Source organism: Hyaena hyaena, unplaced genomic scaffold, assembly GCF_003009895.1.
Source record: "Hyaena hyaena isolate Hyena2069 unplaced genomic scaffold, ASM300989v1 scaffold_478, whole genome shotgun sequence".
NCBI lineage: Eukaryota > Metazoa > Chordata > Mammalia > Carnivora > Hyaenidae > Hyaena > Hyaena hyaena.
The window spans coordinates 147,457-169,369 of NW_024081110.1; the positions used below are offsets into that span (position 1 = coordinate 147,457).

Consider the following 21,913-nt stretch of genomic DNA (forward strand, 5'->3'; position numbering starts at 1 on the left):
ACTTCGGCTCAGGTCATGATCCCAGGGTCATGGGATCAGGCCCCCCGTCGGGCTCCGAGATGAGCGTGGAGCTTAAGATTCTCTCTCTCCACCCTGCCCCTCCCCCGCTCATGCTCCCTCTCAAAAACTAAATTGGTTCACATGGTAAATTTCATTTTATATTTATTTTACTAGAAAAAATTTTTTAAATTTTTTAATGATTTTATTTATTTGTGAGAGAGAGAGACAGTGTGAGCAGGGGAGGGTCAGAGAGAGAGGGAGATACAGAATCTGAAACAGGCTCCAGGCTCTGAGCTATCAGCACAGAGCCCGACGTGGGGCTCGAACCCACAAATCGTGAAATCATGACCTGAGTCGAAGTCAGAGTCTCAACCGACTGAGCCACCCAGGCGCCCCTACCAGAAATTTTTAGATGGGAGCAGAAAAGCACGTGAATAATGGACATGAGGCTTCTCTACGACATTCCACACCCTCCCCCTCCTTGTAACCCTCTGCACAGAAGCCACAGCCCTGTCCGCAGAACTTGGAGCTCACAGCACCACCTGCCCTGAGGCTGAACCAGCCATGCTGGGCTTTCTCTGCCCTTAAGAGAATGGAAAGTTTGGGGGCACCCGTCTGGCTCACTCAATGGAGTGTATGACTCTTGATCTCTGGTTGTGAGTTCGAGCACCACGTGGGTCTGTAGAGATTATTTAAAAATACAATCTTTGAATGAAATAAAGGAAAGAAAGAAAGGAAAGAAAGGAAAGGAAGGGAGGAAGGGAGGAAGGGAGAAAGAGAAGGAAGGAAGGAAGGAAGGAAGGAAGGAAGGAAGGAAGGAAGGAAGGAAGGAAGGAAGGAAGGAAGGAAGAAAACGAAAAAGAAAACTGGAAGTTTTGCGTCTGCCCTTCCCCAGACACCCAAGCAGCCCAGGGAAGCCTTCCCATGAAAACCTCGTTCCAACCTCAAAAGGGGACTTAAGGGACACGAATGACATTTTTCGTAATGCACTTTCTCCGCTCCTCCCTGACGGCATCATTCAAGTCGGAGGAATCTCAGAAAATCAACGCTCCAATCTCCCCTGCCTGAGACACAGACACTAAAGGCCACAGACACTAAAGTTTTTTCGAAGCACATTTCTGTGGCCACACCCCCCACCCCCAACCCCAGCCCTCTGATTCATGGGATGGACAGAAAGGGTCTAGAGTGAGAGTTACAAATATCGAGGGAGTGGGGGGAGGGGTGGCGATGGCTAGCTCAGTGTTTTTCCTGGACTCGCCTCTGTTTTCTGGGGTTCCTCTTTCCTGAGAAGCACTCGCCTGGAATGTGTGATTTTGCCTCACACAGGTCCAAGAAAGAGAAGCTGGCAACCTCCAAAGCTGTTGCATCTGAAGGCAGAAAGAGGTGGCCCAGTCTGCGGCCAGCGCCTACCCAGAAGCTTCTCTCAGTAACACAACAGACATTGGGTGCGTGCCACAGGATTTGCTAATGCTTGTTCTTTGGGGTCAGTTTATTTAAGAAATAGCCAGTGCATGGGACACCCGGTTCACTCAGTCAGTAGAGCATGTGACTCTTGATCTCAGGGCTGTGAGTTCGAGCCTCGAGTTGGGTGTAGAGATTCCTTAAAAATAAAATCTTAAACAAAGTTAAGTGGCCAGAGCCCTCAAAACTCTTGCCCTCTCCACCTGCAAGGATATAAACATTGGCATAGTCTTTCCCATTCCAAGTCTCCATGGGCCCTCCCTTCAATTTCCATGACACTTCACTACCCCAAGCCAGGCACCCGTGAGCTCCTGGGTCCCCGTCACAGACTGCGGCCCAGCTTTGCACCTACAACGCGTCAAGTGTCACTCTTCTTCCTGCAGGTGGGGAAGATGAAACCCTCTGCTGCTATGAGAAGCCTCACCACAGAAGAGAACGTGGTGCCTATTAACATGATGCCTATTAGTTTTCAGGCTGATGGGCCCAGTGGCAAAGACCTCAGGCAAAAAAGGGGGAGCCGGCCAGAAGCGTCCCACACAGCCCGTAGGAGGAGCCCCCCTGGAAGGAGGTGGGGAGCACAGCAAGAGCTCACACTGCTGAGGTAAGTCCTTAGGTGGGGTGGCCCCAGGGTACAGCCCAATAAAGGCAGTCAGAACAGAGCCTGAGATGGGAGCCAGTTACTGGGTTAAAAGCGGTCAGGCTGTGGGGCGCCTGCGTGGCTCAGTCGGTTGAGCCTCCGACTTCGGCTCAGGTCATGATCTCACGGTTCGTGGGTTCAAGCCCCGCGCTGGGCTCTGTGCTGACAGCTCAGAGCCTGGAGCCTGTTTCAGATTCTGTGTCCCTCTCTCGCTCTGCTCTTTCCCTGCTCATTCTCTGTCTCTCTCACTCTCTCAAGGATAAATATACATTAAAAAAAAAAAAAAAAAGCCGTCAGGCTGCTAGGACTTGGAGCCGGGAGAGAGATGCGTAATCTGAGTGTCACTAAGAAAACTTTGCAGCCAGCACCCAGATTTCCTAAATCAACCACTTCACCAAATCCCCTGCCAGCTCACAAAGTGCTTGCCTCCCTTGCCTTCCTTTCTCCAAATGATGCTCTTTTATTAAATAGTGTTTAACCACCTGGGTGGTGCAGTTGGTTAAGAGTCCAGCTTCAGCTCAGGTCATGATCTCGCAGTTCATGGGTTCGAGACCCGCGCCAGGCTCTCTGCCCTCAGCATGGAGCCCGCTTCAGATCCTCTGCCCCTCCCTTGCTCTCGCGCCCTCTCTTTCTCTCTCCCTCAAAATAAATAGATAAACGTAAAAAAATAATAAAATAGGGGCACCTAGGTGGCTTAGTTAAGCGTCCGACTTTGGCTCAGTTCATGATCTCACGGTTTCTGGGATTGAACTCCACATTGGGCTCTGTGCTGACAGCTCAGAGCCTGGAGGCTGCTTTGGATTCTGTGTCTCCCTCTCTCTCTGCCCCTCCTTCTCTCTCTCACAAAAATAAAATAAGCATTAAAAAATAACAAAAATAAAATAAAAAACAGAGTTGGAGGTGAGGGGGGAGAAGCAGAGAGAGAACTTATGGGAGAATTAAATTTTATTTTAAATGCAATCTTTTTCAGTTTTGTTTCCTTCAAGGCTGTCCTACATTTGGTTAGCTCCAGAACATGTAGGCAGGTTGGATTTAAATGGGCTGTAATAGTGTGTGTGTGTAGACTTACCTGATCAAATATACATTTAATATGCACAGGCAGTCATATCAGAGCAGAAACATGTTAACTTGTGTTTACAGTACTTGGCGATGTATTTTTAAAAATCGTATTTTTGCTTTGTGTATACACATTTGTTTTTGCTTATAATTCTTCTGGAAGCCTGACTGATTTGACTACTTCAGCTTGGACTCGATTGAGGGGCAGAGAGAGTATGCAAAGCTGCAAAGTGCTTTCATATTTAAAAGGGGCTTCTCAAGGATTGCGGGCCTGTGGGTGGGTTGCTGGGCTTTCTCTGGATCCATTTCCTGTTTTCCAGGATGACCCAAGTCCTCAGACCATCGGGGGTGGGTCGGCTGCTGGTAGGGTCTCAACAGGATCTCTGCAATCCCAGGGGGGGCCTCTTCCAAAACCGGGTCTGAGCTGCAGCCTGCCTCTCTCTCATCCCTGTGTCCAGCGGGCGCTGGGATGCATAAGACCCTGGGGTAGAGGCCTAGTGACTTGTGAGTCAACTTTACAAAAAGGAGGCTGGAGAAAGGAAGAATGAGTTTTAGGAAGATGATGAGGACGAAAGTGAGGAAGGGAGTGAGGAAGCTGGAGGCTTAAGACACGCTCCTGGGAACCCAAAGAAGGAGCTGTCATGGGCTTTTGCTCAGTAGATTGGAGGCCTCAGGAGAGCCCAGATCTGGGTCCCTACAAGCTGAGCTGCCAGCCCCCGGGGCACAAGCACAGCCAGCTGAATCCCGGGGCCTTGGGCCGCTCCCCCCAGGACAGACCCCGTCACCAGGAGCCACCCGCTGCCGCACTCTTGGGGCCCCCCCAGAGCAGAAACACTCCAAACACTGATTTCGTCTGTATGGAAACCACAGGTCAGAAGTTACCAACGAGGCAAGAACCACCTTTACACATTCAAGACTTCCAAACGCGTAACTGAATCAAACACGCCCGGCCACCAAAGCCGGTGGAGAAATGTAAGGCCTTCTTGTCGAAGACACAGATACACAAGGTCCCCCGAAGAGGGTAACCTCCAGGCCCCCCTGGGACCACTCGCTTCGGGAAGCCCACTCGTGGGGTGTATTCGCGTGGGCCTACTCCAAACCTCGCAGCGGATCCCACCCGCCCGCTCCTGGGAGAGCCGGGCCCTCAGCGACCCCGCCCTGCCCCCCGCCGGCCTCGCCATTTCCTGATCTGCGCTCTCTCCCGCAGAAGTCGAGCGTTTCCTGCGCTGCAGGGACTTCTCCAACTTCGAGCGGAAATCGGGTCCGGGCCAGGGACGCGGGGGCCGCTCGCCCGGCTGTGTGGCCGGGGCCCCGAGACCCCTACGGTGCGCACAGTATTTGGCCGGCGCGGCGGCGCGTGGGGAAAGATGGTTACGCCGAAAGGAACCACGACTCCTCGCGGAGCCGTTGCCCGCGTCTCTCCGCCCGCTCAGGGTCTGGCTCGGCTTCCAGCCACCTCCCCCTCCTCTCTAACCACTCGCTCGTAATTCGCGGGCCGCCGCGGAGCTGCGCCCGGGGCTGCAGTCCCCAAATTAAAGCGCTTTTGCAGCCTGGACTCCCAGCGAGCTGCCTCCGCGCGCCAGGCCGGCACCTCCCGCCGGCGCTCGCCTCCCCGCCCCGCGTCCCAGCAGCTGAGATGGATGCGATTTCACGCACATCCTGCGCACACACACGTGCGCACACACGCAGTCGCCCTCAGCGCCGCCCGCACACACGTACGAGCCTGGACGCTTTCCTTTTGTGCTCGCTTTGCAGGACGTGCCTCTCTGCCCCCGGCTTCCGCTTTTCGCTCCTCGTCTCCTCCGCTTCGGCCCGGCGAGTCCCCCCGGGCCTGGCTCACGCGCCCCGGCCTCTCTGCCCCCGCGGGGCCCCTCGCCCGCTCCGCCCGGGAGGAGAGCGGCCGCCGAGGCGCCCAGCGCGCCCAGCGCCGGTCGGGGTCTGCGGGCAGCTGGGGCCGCAGGGCTGGCCTCGGGCCTGCGCCCTGTTTGTTTTCCCTTCGCCCCCTGAATGCTAGATTAAGACGTAAAGATTACCCGCGCCGAATAATGCCGGGAGTCAACACTCGAGCAAACAAAAGTGCTTGCACAACTCCGCCAACCCCGCTGGGACCCAGGCCGCGGGCTGGGGGAGAGACCGCGCTCCTCGCTGCTAATTACAAATAAATGATGATGTGCTCACTAAGTAATTGATTTAATGAAGTTCCTATGAAACTATTAAACCCGGGTGGAGGTCAGGCTGGAGGCGCCCCAGAGCGCCCATTGTGGGCTGTTTAACTCCACCAGGCTCCTCGGAAAGACATCGGGGCTAATAGGTGAAGTCACAGCTGCTCGCGCTGACTTCTCGGAGCGCCCGGCCGGCCGCGGGCACCCTCGCGCCCTGCTCCTGTCGCGCCCTCCTGCCCCGCCGCCCGCGCCCCGCGCCGGCCAGCTTACCCACGCCACTCCCAGCCCCGCCGCCAGCTCCCGAGGGCCTCTCCAAAGGGATCCCGGGTCTCGTTAAGAGCGGGAAGTTGAGCGCTGAACTTGTGCGCACCGCCAGCAGTCGGCGGCGTCCACCGCCGCCCACCCCTCCCTCCTCACCCCACCCCCGCCACTTCGTGCAGGATCTGCAGCCAGTGTGCCACGCAGGGTGCTCGCGCGCTCTTGGCAAGGTGCCTGGAGCCCGAGCGTGTGCCCAGTGCTCTGGCTAGGGAGGGGGCGGAGGGGGTTGGATTGTACATGGATGTGTGTGTGCGCGCGCGCGCCAGTGAGTTTCAGGCCAAAAGGCCACGTTTTTACATCCCTTACCCTGGCCTGTGGCCTGTTCAGGCAAAAAAAAAAAAAGTAATAGAGAAAGGGAGAAGGGGACCGAAGAACAAGGTGCAGAAAGATCACCCAGGGGGACAGTTGGGCATGGGAACCCTAGTCTTAGGTTTTGGAGACCTGCTGCGGGAGTAGGGGGCTGCACTGGCACAGCCCTCTCTCATCACCCCCACCTCCCACTTCCGCCAGCTCCCTGACCCGGCCAGGCGGCTCTGCCCCAGAGCGACGCCCCAGCTCCCAGTGGGGCTGCTCGTGTAGGCCGCAGGCCCGAGGCCCTGGCTGACAGCTCCGAGCTCCCTCCCTCCCCCTCGTGCACCGAGCCCAGCCCCTGCGGGAAGGTGGGAACTGCTTCTCGGCAGCGGGATAGCTCTTGATGGGCAATGTAACCGCCCCTTGTCCCAGAGGCTGTGGGGGGGAGGGGGGACCCCTGAGGGGACACAGCCCGTAGGTGGAGAATCAGGCAAATAGATCTGAAGTTAAGGATGCTAACCCCCAGCCCTGGGCAGCAGGGGAAGGAGCGATGTTTGACTGCATCTCCTCCCCGCCCCCCCCCCTTCCGGAGGACCTTCTAGTGAAAAAGAAGGCCCACGTCCTTCTGGAACTGCACACCCGGAGACAGGGGCTCCCTGCGGGGTTCTGGCTGCAGAAGTCAATGGGCAGGGTACCCTGCACCCCTCTACCCGGCCAAGTCTTGTCTCTCCTTGTCAAGAACTAAAAGTTAACAAAGTTTCTTAAAGTACTCATTTCCTCCATGCCACAGTTTAATGTTAGTAATTTCCAGCTGCTGAAATCAACTTCCATTTGATTTTCAACCAAACGCTAGGAATTGCGGAGGAGGGGATATTTTGGCGGGGTTGTTGACGCCCTTAAACCGAACTCCACTCTGTCTGGGTCTTAGGTCTTCCGAACACCTGGAGGGAAAATTAACCAAAAAAAAAAGAAAAAAATCTTCCCTGAGTCTTGCTTGAGGCCTCAGTTTCACCGTCTGTAAAATTGGATCAGAGATCCTTGGCAGAACTCCTTTGGGCTTTGTGATCTTGGAAGGGGACCTTAAGGGGAAGAAGGATGTCCGTAAAGACGCTGGTCTGCACCACGCTTTTGTCTTTCTTTGTACACGCTAGCCCCTTTGTAAAATAACGCCCCGCCAGACTTGCTTAATGGATTTTTGCAGGCCCGGGGTTTTACTTTCCCCCACGCACAAGCAGACGAAGGAGAGTGAGTGTTACAACCCCGCGAGCCTCGCGTGGCCCTTGTTTGCTAAACAGCATTCTCCCAAACGTGCCCAAAGCGGTGCGCGCCGGCGCACTCTCCTCCCCGGCCCAGGGCAGATGTTCCCATTTTGTTCCCGCCTCCCCTCCCCTCCCCTCAGCCCCTCGTATTCCTTTAACGCCTGCTGAGGACTGCATCCCCGCCGCCCTCAGTGCAGGATGGGCCCTTCTCTTCAGCCTCCAAATGAGAAGTGACATTTGCACTCGGCTCAGCCAACGCGTGAGCGCAGCGCGGGGACACAGGCCCATTGACCGAGCGCGGCCGAGGGGCCGGCGGGCTCCGCGGCCTCCGAAGCTGCCTTAATTAATACCATCTTAAATAGTCCAGCAGCCACCGAAGACAAAGTTGAAGAAAGACTTTAAGGCTGAGTGCCCCTCGACAAGCTCTTTTTCCCCGTGTCATTCAATATTTAATGCGCCCGCTTCTAATGCTACTACTGGTGTTCCTTTCTCAGCAAGGACATTATTTTTTCACGGTGCCCATAGCCAGGGAAAGCCCTTTAGGCAAAGAAAATCAAAATGTTTGTTGTTTTGGATGACTTATAACTCTTGTTTAACACAAGCACTTTCAGCAAAGTATAACAGGCGCAGCGTCCAAAGCAAACAACACAATCCTTGTGACAGAGTCGGACACAAAAAGCACATTGTCTTGCGGACTACCCCTTTTCTCCGGTGCTGGATGGGGGCCTGTCTCCGAGTGAACGCCACGATGCCATTTCACTTTTGAACTATTGTTTTTGAGTTATGCCATGTGGTCAAAAGGAGCGAGCACGGGGTTGTTTCCAGGCTCATAAGACAAACGAGTTGGCTTTTCATTGAAATCCCCCCGCGATCCTTGAAAACGGAGTTTAAATGTCACCTCCGCCTTTCTAATGGGCACAGGGCTGGAGGCGACCCTTCAAAGCGCCTGGGTGATAAACGACCCTTATTAAATATAGCCGGGCCCGCTGGGAAAGTCCCGCGCCCGGCCAGCACGTGGAAGAGTGCCCCTCGCAGGAGCGCCCCGGACAAGCCGGGCCTCCCCTGCAACCAAGCGAGGCCCTGGCGGCCGGCCGCGGCCCGGCCTCGGGGGTCGGGGTGGGGAGCCCGGGTGAGGGGGGCCAGATGTAATACAACTTCTTATCTGCCGCCCCCAACGCGCCCGTGCGCCCCCATCCCCAGAGGCTCGGCGTGAAAGCTTGGTGCATTTCCCCCTGACTTCTTTTTGTCCGTTGCCGAGTGGCGTCTGCAAGTCTGAGCTGCAAAGTTACTGATTTGCAGGCTGCATGTTAAGGCAGCCCATGTAAGTAATTTCTCCGGGCACCCCAGCAAAGGAGAACAAATCGCTGACAAAGGCGAGCGCTTTCGATTCAGCGGCGTCGTTAAGGCAACCCCAAAGTATTCCTTCTATAATAAGTTCCACTTCAAAGGGTTTCTCATTCAGCGGTGACTGCTTCGCACTTTTATTAAGTCCGGGCTTTTTCACTCGGAGGAATCATCTGTTTGGTTATTTTTCATCGTGTTTATTTTTCACCATTCACACAGTACTTGTATTAAATAAACAAAGAACAATCGCTCTGCAAATAAAAGTACTTAGGTGGGGAGAGAAGGAAGAGGCACCGCAGCTCTGGCGCCCCTGGCCCCGTTCCCTCCTCCAACTGCACCCACCCCACCCCCACCCGGCTCTCTCTCCTCCTCTCCTCGGTCCCCCTCTCTCCTTTCTCGCGAGCTAGGAGGTTCGATGGGAGACCGTAACAACAAGTGGGTGGAAAGACATACGTTATTATTTGGTCGTGCATGTCATATTATATGGGTAACATTATACGTAATACATATAGTTCTGATGAGGTGAAAATGGAGTGTGCTAAGTTGGCATGAAAGTACAGGTCACTGCAACTGTATCTTAATAGAGTGTCTCGAATCGCTGTGGACCCTCTGCCAGCGACTCCCCTGGCCCAGTCCATTGCCATAGCAATCCTGACGCTGGTGTGAGTGTACCATAAAAGCGTTAGTTTGAATTTCAAAGAACATGCCTTTGAACTTCTCCCTGCCTGATTAGGCACTTGTGCCCGCGTGTGAATGTGTGTGCCCCAGACTGTTTGGGTGTGGACGTGGGAGGGGGGGGGTGTGAATTTCTGGGAGTTTTTGATCACGTAGGAAAAGTGTGCTGGCAACCCGCAGGGCGGTTTCTCTGTGGTGCTCCTTAGCCATCCCTCCAGCCCTGGAAGGGTGGGCTTCCCTGGCCATGTGTCTATTTTGGTAGATGATGGGTAGTGTGATCTGACAGGTTGGAAGTATCAATAAGTGTCCGGATTGTTTGTTTCTCTTGAATCCAGCTTTCCTTTCCTCTGGTTTAGATAATCGCTAGAGAAACCAGATTATCTCCCCCTCCATAGCCCCAGTCCTTTTTCCCAAACAAACTGGGATAAAAAAACACTTCTGGGGGAACATCTCTCATTCCATTTCATAGAGAAAGAGATGGCAGATAGATTGATTAAATGGTATGTAGGTAGGTAGGTAGGTATCCAGAGTGAACTACTATAGTCTCAAAAAACTTCCACAAAATGGAAGATGTAAACAACAGGAGGTCAATACAAGCATGTCTACAGATAGTTGGGCCTCGCTTTCAAGGACTTTGGGCCTCCTCCTTTCCTGTCCCCAGTGCTGTCCCTCTTGTGTGGCCATCTCCAACTCCCTAAAAGAATAGAATTCTCACCCTCCAGCTATTTCTCAGTGCTTTAGATTTTTGGAAGCTTCTCTTTACCAAAGAAAATCCTGAATGGGGAAAAGATATACATAAAATACAAATAACCATGTGTTTGAAGATTCTCCTAGCCTGGAAAACAAAGGTAGATGATTTAAAATGTTTGTGAGGGCCACAGGGCCACATTTTGCCTAGGAGAGATGAAGTCTTTGATGATCGCCAACTTAGTGTCAATAAGTGGATTTCTTTGAGACATATTCAGATGGGAACGTCTTGCTTGCCAATTGCCATAGAAATCTTAACACACCATGAAGATTGTCCAAGCGCCAAGCCTTCCGTTCTGGACTAAATTACTTTGAAGTGGCGCAGGACGAGCAGTGGTCAATTTTAACTCTATAGACTGGACAGGGCTCTGGGAGCGGAGATTGTGCGTTTTAAAGCAGAAAATAAGAAGGGGAAACTTGTTTTATACACTCTATACAAGGTTCTGCTCATTGTCAGATATCTTTTATCTTTTATATTTCCCATGAATGATTCATGTCTTGGTGGCTTTGTGTCCTCCCTTTCACGAGAAACTTCATTAGAGAGCTATAAGTTTTCCCATTGATTGGGGCCCTTCGCTATGAGTGTTTTTCTCCTTCGTGTGTTGGTTATTGTCATCTGACTTAAAACAACTCTTTGCTTCGTGTTTCACCTTTACTGCATTTAACAAACTTGACTTTTAAAAACCACCATAAGCGTATGGAGAACTGCTTATTCATGTAACTAACAATTTAAAAAAACCCAACTATTTGCCTTTTATCAGCTTTGTTTCAGCTAACATAAAAACAAGCAAATACTCAGCCCTGTTCAAGTGGATGGCCAATCACATTAGTTTAAGCCACTTGAACATTTTGTTGCCATGATTCCAATTTCCAACACCTGCCTTAAAATGCTGAGCTAGGTTCCATAGATCAGCTCAACTTGCAAATAAACCACAAACTGGATGCTAAATCCCCCCCACCCCCATTACCTGACTTGAGTGTTGTTTAATGCCCTATTCATTCAGCATGTATTTAACTCAGTACCCATCTCAGCCCCTGATTTTACCCTTCTTTGTGCTGGGAAGCCTCTCACTGTCCCTCCATCTTCTCCTCATTCTTGTTAGCCTTTTACTTTAGAGGCTGGGCACCAAAGAAATGCGAAAACTCACTTTTCAGATTTTCACTGATTAGGATCTCCAAGGATATTATTAACAAATGAATGCAGTAACCCCTAAGATTTATGTTAGTGTTACATGCAACTTACAGGGCTTAGTCTTCCTAAATATTGTATTTTCTAGATCAGACTGTAAGTTAAACCAAGCTGTAAAAATATTTTATGGCTGGGGAGAGGCTAAGGAATCAAGAGCTCAAGAGAACCCAGTGTTCACCAGTCAGCAACCTGTCCTATTTGTAAGAGAATGGCAGAAATATGCCACTAGGTAAAAATAAGCAATACATAGGAAGAATACCTTTATTAAATTTTTTACTTCATAATCATTCTTGCTTTCTTTCTATTGGAGGTACACATTTTAAGTTTTTATTTTAGGTGTATCAGGAACCAATAAATCTGTGGCAGAGTAAACCTATGCATGGCAAAATACATAAAATACATATTCCTTTGTTTCAGAATAAATAAACCTGTAGCATAATAAAGAATAGTGCAAACTACCATTGAAAAAGTTGTATAAATAAAACAACTCATTATAAATCAGGAATATTTTGTTCTAATAAGTTTACGATACATAAATTATCCCCCCGAAGTTCATACCTTATTTTGTCTATTTGAAAGAGCTTTGAAAGTGAATAATACGAAAATCAAATAAACTTTAAAAATGTAGAATTACTTTATATTCAAGTTTTATGGTCTTTTTCTTTATAAAGGAGGGTCTGCATGTTTCATATTCACTGTAACAATATGAAGACAACATTGAAAGGCTTTCAAAGTGACAGCACCATGCACTGTACTAGTAATATATCTATAAACTATATATAATCTCGTCAACACAATGCAAAAAAGACATGCAGGAAGAGTCCTGGTTTTCACATTACGTTGTTCATTCAAGTAAGCTTAAAAATATATTCCCCCATTTTCTTTCCTTTTTTTTTTTTTTTTTAAATAAACTGTGGATCATAAACGACAATCTTTCACCAAACTGTATAATATAATTCTTTGGTGTGCTTTGAACTCTTCCAGGGAAAACAAAGGATGGTGTCTGAAAATAAATTAATTCAACTGTACAAATAATAGTGTTCACATACAAGTTATTAACAATGACAAGACGGCATCAACCACTCACAGCACACAAAACAAATTTCTACAAACCCTGGGGAGGGGGTGTCTTCAGGGCCTCTGAGGATAAATTAGTGCTCTTTAGTATATTTGTATGATGTTTATGATGGACTGTATTTTGCACGAGATGTGCTGCATGAAGTGAAAATAAATTGACTAAGAGTTATTGTCCTAGGTCCTTGACCTTTTTTATCCTAGCTTGACAGCCTGGCAAAGGTCACACATTCATCAGTGTTTGGTGGTAACTATAAACCTTTTAAAAATTTTAATATGTATAGCAATTCCCTCCCCTCTTTTAATGTAAATCATACACTTCACACACTGTCATTTTCAAAATGGGATAGAGTTCCGTGTGCTCAGTGCTCAGGTGGGAAAAAAACGCAGGAAAATGCAGTTGCGGGCATTGAAAAATAAAGACTTTTGAAAAGGCTGATACAACAGTATAAAAGAGGGGTTGGCCTGTTTTAAAAACAACAGCTTTCCCAAAAAAAGTAGGCATGCTGCCAACATCACACCTCCTTAGACTTGCCTGTTAATTTTGGCATCCCAGAAAACTTCTCTAAAACTCATCTTTTTAGGACACGTAGAGTTTGGACACAGTAAAGAGGCAGCATCTGAGATTTCAGATAAAAAAAAAAAACTATAGAGAAAAAAGAAAGCACTTGAATGTCTTCTATTTTATAAAATATTACACCTTCACAGTTGGCTGTGTTGCAGCAGCGTGTTCTGTCCCCACTTTGGCTGGAGCGCTCACAGCAGCGCAGAACGTGGAGACATGTTAAGGATGCTGCATCTTTTTTTCTTTTTAAATCCTACAGGCAGGGTACTGAAGAAACAATCCCGTATAAAAATACTGTGTTAAGATGAGATCAGTAATAAAAGAGTGGAAAGTTAAAATCACAACTATTAGAACTGAAAGGATTGTGGGGTTTTGTTTTGTTTTGTACAAATATTTTTGGACACAGGTACAGTCTGAGATCTGTTGGCAATGCAGCAAGAGTGTGGTTTACAATCAAGAGGCCTTTTCAGAATTAGGGCCCAAGGAGGAAGTGAGGAGGCTCCAGAGAAGCCCTCCTTATGGTGTTAAAGGCAATCTCGAGGCACTCCAGGAAACGCAGAGGGCCTTGGTGCTGTGTTGAGTTCCAACTTAATGCTTTTTCTCGCTCCTTTCCAAATATACATATACTGAGTCGGCAGTGTGTATCTCCATTAACCCTTGGTACATGTCGCTCCTAGCCCTGTTTTCTGCAACCTACAAGTCCAGCTTGGTCGGGTTTTTTTGTTTGTTTGTTTTCTAAGGAAAAAAAAAAAGCCCAAATATCTTAATTAAATTAATTAAATGTACAAACACCATAGGGTTTCATACTGAATAAATAGGGCTAATTAGACCCGGTGGCAAGTCTGAGTCAAGGGTTTGTCTCAGGCTCGGCATTGTCTCAGGTTAGGATATGGTCCAAGGACTCCCACTTATTACTTATTATTATTACTGGTAAATTCTAATGTATCGTCCGCGGAACTTCGGAGTTCCCGTACATCTCTTCGTCTTCAGACTCGGAAGTGGTTCCGTTGCTGGAAGGTGTGTGAAGGTGGCTGGGGGCTCCACTGGCCTGGCAAACGTACCACTCATTGAGGTTGGTCACCTGAGGAGACAGAGTGCTAGAGCGACTCCTGGTTGGGTCCAGCATGGGGGACAAGGGGGCACCCACTGCAGTCCCCCCTGATGAGTAACCAAGGGCCCCTGGAGAAGGCGGTGGGGACTTGCAGTGAATCTTCATGTGCTTCCTCAGAGAGCTGGGGTGTGTGTACGACTTGTCACAGCCTCGAATCTTGCAGTAGTAAGGCTTGTCGCTCGTGTGGACATGGGAATGTTTCTTCCGATCGCTGCTGTTGGCAAATTTCCTGTCACAGCCATCAAACTCACACTTGAAAGGCTTTTCCCCTGCAACAGAACACAGGGCAGGTCAACAATTGCTTTTCAGAGACCCCTCACCTGAGAGAGAGAAATCCTGGAACAGAAATGAGGATGCATTTTCCCATTCTCTGGAAGACCAACCCCAGCCTGGTTTCTATTCCGAATTCCTATGTTCCAGAAGGCAACAGGGAAGGGCTACTGGGCTTGTGAGCGGCTAGATGTCAGTCCCCGCAGTACCAGAGGGCTCAGGGAGAGGATGGCTATACAGCACAGTCCAGGATGGAATACGGAAACCCAACCAGGACCCAGGTACCCGCGTCCTCACTGCCCTCAAGGTCTGTACCTGCAAAGATACAAGCAGATCCCCTGTCAAGATAAATGCTAATAAAATGATTCTTCCAAAGCCACAGCTGGGGGAAGGATATAAGAAAAAGAGCAAAGGAAGCACACTACACTGAATTAAAAGTGAAGTGGGGGAGGTGCCATGAAATTACAATATCAGCATTTTGTTTCAGAGCATCCCCAGATTCCACCGATGGGAAAGGAAATGAGGCAAAAATCCCGTTTTCTTCAGAAACAAAGGCACCTGTGAAACACACAGTCCATCACGAGATTGCCTACAAGCCCGGATGGGCAGGGACTCTGCTTTCTCCCAGCTTTCCTCACAACTTGCAGGGCAAGCAGGAGTCTTTAGAACAGAACCTTAGCAAACGTGAGTAAGAACCACAAGCCTCAACCAGAACCTAGAATGTACCTGATGCCCTATGGAAACGTACCTTGACAGCCTTCTACCTCACTTAACAGTCAGAAAAGGGACTGTTTACCACAGTCTTTGGCCCTTGGTCCCTTTAAGCTGCTCTGACCACCCCAGGAACACAATGCCTTTAAACACAAGGCCCCTAGTTCAGGGAGTGGACATGTTTAATAAGACGACTAGATATTCAGCCACAACACCTCGGTATTAAAAAGCAAAAAAGGAAGACAGCAGGTAGCGGTATGAATTTTCCTTCTCACCTAAGTACCTATGAACTTGATGTATTTGAGTCATAACAGAACAAATCATCCCATACATACTATTGTTTAGTAATATCGCCCTCATATTTAAATGATTTTTTAAAATTAAGCTGAGTTTCTCTACTGAATTTCAGCAGCTACTCTGGTGGCTCACGAGGTAAGGCTTCTTCCTTGGTTTTGGATGATATGTTTAAAAACAACATTTAAGACAGGTTAGTGTACATAAATTTTTGTGGTCAGTTTTCTTATACAACTATTTCAGTGTAGTTTTTTTTTCTTTTTAATCTCACCAATGATAAAGGCTTGGATGCCTGAGTGTGTTAACACGTCTGTAAGTATTCAGATGCCTGGAATATAACGTCACCTACCTCTAAATCCCGTTTAAAAATGAAATTAGATATTATTTAAATACACATCCTGCACTGATCTATCCAAGGGAAAATATGACATAACACAGTAACAATAGTTAATCACTTTTCATCAAAATATCAGTTATCTGTCCTGATTTCTGTGTTTTACTTTTAAGTTGGAGATAATACTAATTTACTATAACATTGCTTAAAAATTTATACTGGGACTTTCTTCCAGAGGGAGGCTTGAGTGGTTTTATTCACCCTATGCAAATGTGCAGTGTCCTTTTTAGCTCTGTTTCCGTACTCGCTAAGGATCCCAAGGATCCCGGATTGTGAAGAATACACAGCTTTAGCACTGCTGGCCCCATCACTGCCCACGATAAAGAGAAGCAATTACGCCCAGAGAAGGGAGATACATGGAAGGGGGGTGGGGGGTGGGGTAGAAAAGTAGGAATAAAAGAAGATGGAAGAAGAAAGTGTAAGGAAAAAATAAAGAACTGCTTTGTTTTATTCAGGGGGCCTGAGCAGAACAGGGAGCAGCCTCTAGCCAACTGGGAAGGGTGAGAAGCCCCAGTGTTTACGTTTCAGAGTCTGACAGAGAAGTCCATCAGAACCTAACTACTTGCAGAATCCGAGAGAGTAAAGGTTACGCGAGCTGCTCTCTGCTCTACCGGTTCCCTGAGAGAGAACTGGCCCAAAGGAAGGTGATAAACCGAATGGGGGTGGGGATGGGGGGAACGTGGGTCAGGAAACAGGCCTTCGGGAGTAGCCGGGGGATTATTCCCTTTGATCAATCCGTTCCGGGATCCGAATAACCCCCAAAAGGGAGAGGGCCGTGGTGGGGGGGGGGGGGTCCGGGATGGTCCCGTTCCGCACACAATGCTCAATGGCTAAGCGGTCTGAGGGCCGCCCAAATCCGCTGGCACGGGTCTGGGGACGAACGTGAGGCGCCGGGATCCCTCCCTGAGGGCTCCGGCGAGAGCCACTCGGCCACCCGCAGCCTGGCGGGAAACGCAACCCAGAGCACGCCGCGGCACCGGAAAACACCACCGCCCGGGGGCCCGCAGCGCCCGGGATCTCCGCCCCCGCTGTGCGCGCGCGCGCCCCTCGCCCCCGGGGCTGCGGTCGGAGGGACCCCGGACCCCGGGCAGCTTCCGCGCCAGCAAGCTCCAGTTCCTGGCTCCACCGCGGAAGACACCGCCCTCAGGTCCGGCGACCGACCCACTCTCTCTCGGAGGCCTGCAAAGGCGGGAAAGGCCCAAAGCCACAGGTTCTGCTTTTAGGGTGCCCATAGGGGACAGGGTTGGGGGCGGCTTCACCTCCCGCGACCCCCCCCCCTTTATGGTCCCAGGCCCCTGTCCCGGCGGCAAGGGCAAACAGCTGGCTAAGCGGGCCAGGGAGTTTTTCCGAAAGCCTCGTGGGAAGTTTCCTTTTGGAAAATTCCTTAGGGCGGACCGATCTCCATTAGAAAAGCAGGGGGCCGGCCAACGGGGTTCCCGGGAAGACGTGCTCCCGGCCCAGCATCGGTGCACGGGGGTCCTATCAGGCGGTGGCCGAGAGGAGCCAGGCCCCGGGCCCAGCCCCAGGCCACCCCGACCCGGCTTGCACGCAGAACCCCCCGCTGCCCCGGGCTCCGGCTGTCGGCCAGGCGTTGGGCCCACGCGCGGCGGCTGCCTCCTTGCCGCCCAGCGCCGATAAATCAGCCAAGTAATTACTGAATGTAAACTCCAGTTACTTAAGTGTCCTCCGAGGGGTAATATTGTCTATCCCTATAAATCCCAACTGCTCGCGATCAGCGCTTCCGCCCAACGCGCTAGTACGTTCGATGGAAGCCCACGACCCACAGGAAACACCCCACCGCCCCACGCCGCAGCCGCCTTGGAGAGGGGGGTGGGGGGTGGGAGGGGTCCCCATAGCGCCGGGGGCTTCCCCCAAGTTCTTAGGGGTGGCAAGTACCAACGACACAGGAGACTGCAGCTCACCCTGCCCTCCTCCAGCTAGAACCTTCTTTGAAAGGACAGAGCCAAGTTCTCTAGCACCTTGCAGGGTATGTGTGATAAAATGTGTGTGACAGCTGCATGTGGGAGTATGGATGTGTATGAAGTTGTGTAAATGAGGAAGTGTGCATATGTGAGGGTGTATGTGGAAGAGAAGTGTGTCGGGGCATATGGGTGTTCCGGCTATCAGGAAGTGGGGGGGGTAGTCTGGGAGAAATGGGTGTGTGAAGTTATGTGCGGTGTACACGTGAAGATGTAGGTGTTGAACGCGTGCGTGAGTGTGTCTGTCGGGCGGGGGTCTTCAGGGGCCCAAGGGCGCATTTCTTTGGCCTGTTTTCACCACGCCCTGGAGGGACAGGACCCCCTCCCCTCCTGGAAGGGCCACATCGAGCTGGGCCTGGTGGCCTCAATACCCGAGTCAACCCCACGTGCCCCCTCGCAGACCCGCTCTCCGGAGCGCGGTGCGGACTCTGCCACCAGGGGGGGAGGGAAGAGCCCCCAGGGCGGCTCCGGCCCCCCATCCCCATCGCCCTCCCCAGGTTCCCGGGGCCGGGCGAATGGGGGCTGCCGACCGTCCTGGGCTCCTTCCTGCTCCGACTGCTGCTGCTTCTGTTCCCGGGCGGCGGCGGCGGCGGCTGGAGCGCGTTGCCGGTCCCGGCGGAGGGGCTGCGAGCGCGCTGGAGACTCCACCGTGTGGGAACCCAGCGCGAGGCCTGTGTGTGCTATCGAATTACTTATTCATAGAAAAAAAGGGGGGGAGAGAAAAAAGAGAAGTCACATGTCCGGGTTATACGTATGCGAAGAGAAGCAGCAGAAGGAGGTAAAAATTAAGGCGAGCAGGAGGAGGAAGAGCAGCAGCGGCGGAAGCGGCGGCGGCGCGGGAGGCGGCGGCGGCGGCGCGGCCGGGGACGGACACCCACCTGTATGAGTGCGCTTGTGGATCTTGAGGTTCTCGGAGCGCGCGAAGACCTTGCCGCAGCCCGGGAACGGGCAGGGAAAGGGCTTCTCGCCCGTGTGCACGCGGATGTGGTTGATGAGCTTGTATTTGGCCTTGAAGGGCTTGCCCTCGCGCGGACAGTCCTCCCAGAAGCAGACGTGGTTGCTTTGCTCGGGGCCGCCCACGTGCTCCACCGTGACGTGGTTCACCAGCTCGTGCATGGTGCCGAAAGTTTTGGAGCAGGGCTTGGCGCCGCCGGCCGGGGGCGGTGGCGGTGGCGGCGGCGGCCCGGCCAGCTCCTCGGGGTCGATCCACTTGCAGATGAGCTCCTGCTTGATTGGCTGCCGCATGTAGCGCAGGAAGGCCCCGGCCGCCCCTGGGAGGTGGGGGTGGTGCTGGTGCGGGTGCTGCGCGGGCGCCGGCGGCGGCGGCGGCGGCGGCGGCGGCGGCGGCGCCGGGGGCGGCGCGTGGTGCTGCAGGTGGGGCCCCGTCCCGGCTGCCGCGGCAGCCGCCGCCGCCGCCAGGTTCAGGTTTAAGTTCACGGCTCCGTAGCCGTGCAGGGCGGCGGCTGCCGCGGCCGCCACTGCCCCGTAGTGCGCATCCCCCGAGCGCGGCGCGAAGGGCGGCTCGGTACGGCCGTACAGCTCGGCCGCCGCGGCCGCCGCGGCCGCCGCCAGCCCCAAGCGCATCTGGCCGTTGAGCGGGTGCGGGTGGCCGCCGGGGGCTCCCGGAGCGTCGTGCAGCGCGGGGAAGAGCGCCGGGCCCCCGCCGCCGCTACCGTCCGGGCCCGCGTAGGTGCCGCTGGCCGAGATGAACATGCCGGCCGAGTGAGGAGGCGGGGCCGAGTGCTGGGGGGAGCCCGTGCCAGACCGCTGCTCCCCTCCAAGAGGGACCCCGTGCATGGCCGCCGCGGGGGCCGTGGCGGAAAGGTCCCTCCGGAGGACGAAGTCCCTGCTGTGGCCTTTGCCGCTGCTGCCGCCGCCGCCACTGTCGGTGGTGGTGTAGCCCGAGAGGGCAGGAGGAGGGGGAGGGGGAGGAGGGGGTGAAGGGGAGGGAGGAAGAGGAGGGGCTGGGGGCGGGGGCGCGGAAGGCTGCGCGCGGCCGCTGTCCCCGCCACCGGGGTAGGTGCTGGCGCCGGGGTGTGAGACCGAGGCTGCAGCGCGGGCGGCGGGCTGTGCCGGGAGCGCCCGGCAGGGAGGTCTGAGGCCGAGCGCCCTGGTCTGGGCCATGTGCTCGGGTCCGAGCGGAGTGATGGCCACGCCAGGGTCAGCGCTCAGGTCCCGAGGGTGGAGGTGCGTGGCTGTGGCGCGGAGTTGGGAGTGGGCGGGCGGGCTGGCCAGCGCCGGGAAGCCTGTCATATTCTGAAGCGGCCTGGCCTGAGCCGTTGCCAAATCCGCTAATCTCAGCGCTGGCGGGTTCCTCTTGCTCAAAGGGGGCTCCATCAAAACTACACAATCAGACCCATAGGCCCTCACTGGGGGGACTTTTTTTACCCTCTGCCCACCTTCAAAAACATGTATATATTAGGCTCTCTTTAACTTCTTTGTCCTGGCCTCCTAACTCTGCGTATTCCTGTTCCCACTGTCCTCCAGCGATTGGCAGAACGAACACCACATTTGAGCTGCACAGTGGGACCGAGATTTTGGAAATGGCATGGGTGGGATTGGAGGGAACAGCGTGATTGACAGCAGCCACGGCTGCCGGATTGGCTCCCATTCAGGCCCACTGCCCAGCGGGGATCCGCCCCCGTGCTCGCAGCATCCTTCGCTTTCGCTTCGCGCCCCCTCCTCCCCTGGAGCCCCACGTCCCCGCCTTCCAGGGAATGCCCAAGTTGCACTTGCAGAAAGTTTGCGCTGGGCCTGCGCGCGCAGCGCCCCGCGTTCCCATGACGCGCCTTTCGGAGAGCGTGCGCCGGCACGCGGCCGCAGGGCGCGGGGTGGGTGAGGGCTGAGGACCACCCCCTTACCCCGGCACAAAAGGGGGTAGGGGGATAGCCCCCAGCTTCAAAAACCCCCGCCTCACCGCATGCAGCGTCTCCCCCAGCATCCAAACACTTTCTACCTCCTCCGTTGGAAGAGCCCTGGGCTGCTCTCCGGAAGAGGAAGGTGAACAGTGTGACGGTCGTCGTACTCGTAGAGGTGATGCTAGAAACTTCTTATTTGGGAAGGACATCCAGTCCGCCGAGCGCTCAAGTAGGGCGCCGAATGAGGAAAGATATTAAAGTCCTATTGGTTGCAAAACAGTTTTAGTGATTTGGCTCCGCAAGACACCAGGTGAATTCAAAATAAATCTTTCCCGAAAAGGAACCGTTTACCTCGACTTTTTAGCTCATGCAGTCCTTTTCAACGTGGTTCAAAGGAGTTGGCTCGAAGTGTAATCTCGCTGCTCGTCAGTTCTAGATATGCCAGTTCCAATTAGATGTACGGGGTGGGGGTGGGGCAACATCGGGCAGCGATTCTAACTTTTGCCTCTCCGAAATACGGTGGCAGGGCAGGCCACACAGCAGCTCTCCAGAGGGAAGCGGCTAAATAAACAACATCCTTCACGCAGAATTTCTCTTTCCGGCCCGGAAAGCACTCCTTATGTGCGCCTCAGTTTCTTTGAAAGGATCATAAATTAAAATTGATCCAAAAAATGAATATTTTAAAATTAACCAATATCTTTGCTATGTATTGCTATTAGAATAATCTTATACCTTGTCATTGTTTTTCTAATACACTGATCTAGGAGGCGAGATGTCTTATTTGAAAACTATGTAAGCTGCCCTTGAAAAAAAAAAAAAAAGCGAGCCCCATCCTTTGCCAGGGATTTATTATCAAATCACTTGACAAAGAGAGGTTCCTGCATCACTTTGGGGGGAGTAGAAAAATGTGGCATCCCCAAACTTCAGGCTTATTGCTTCCCCAAAGTGTCACTTCACTCTTAAAAAGAAAGCATCTTAAAATTTTGTGATGTTCCAAGATGCTCAAAAATTAAAGTCAGGGTTTTTAATTTTTATTTTGTTGTCCTGCATAAAATTATTTGTAGAAAAGAGATAATGACTAAAATGCAAATATTTTCCTGGGTGGATGGGGGGGGAGTATAAAAAAACAAGTTACCAGCTTAATTCATTTGCAGTCCAAGTAAAATTAGACTGCATAAAGACATCATCTTAATGGCCCCGGGAGATGGCCCGGGAAAGTGGTAAGAAATATTTTCAAAAGAACTGATTCGATAGCCCCATTTACGTCGGTGTGAGCAATGTTTAACAGGCAACTTCCCTGTAAGCCTTAGGAATGTCATCCCTCTTACAAAACTGACAAGCAAACAAAGAAAATGCTACAATCAAATTTGAAATAGGTCCTTTCTTTCAGCTTCAATGAAGTTCAAATATGGGGGAATAAGAAAGGCATGGGTGCAAACACAATGAAAAAATTAATAAACAGCAGCGACAAAAACCTGCATCTGTATTTGGAGAGGATGAGTCCTTTCTCAATTTTCC

General features: G+C 52.1%; 1 protein-coding gene across 1 annotated transcript; it reads right to left on the minus strand.

Moving 5' to 3' along the window:
* Window positions 1-13,715: 13,715 nt before the first annotated feature.
* Window positions 13,716-19,889, minus strand: ZIC5 (Zic family member 5). Its single transcript, XM_039254287.1, has 2 exons — window positions 18,416-19,889; window positions 13,716-14,158 (listed from the first exon to the last, which is right to left on the minus strand). Exons 1-2 carry the CDS (start codon window positions 19,872-19,874, stop codon window positions 13,716-13,718), a joined length of 1,902 nt encoding a protein of 633 aa, XP_039110218.1. The 5' UTR covers window positions 19,875-19,889.
* Between the last annotated feature and the right edge of the window lie 2,024 nt (window positions 19,890-21,913).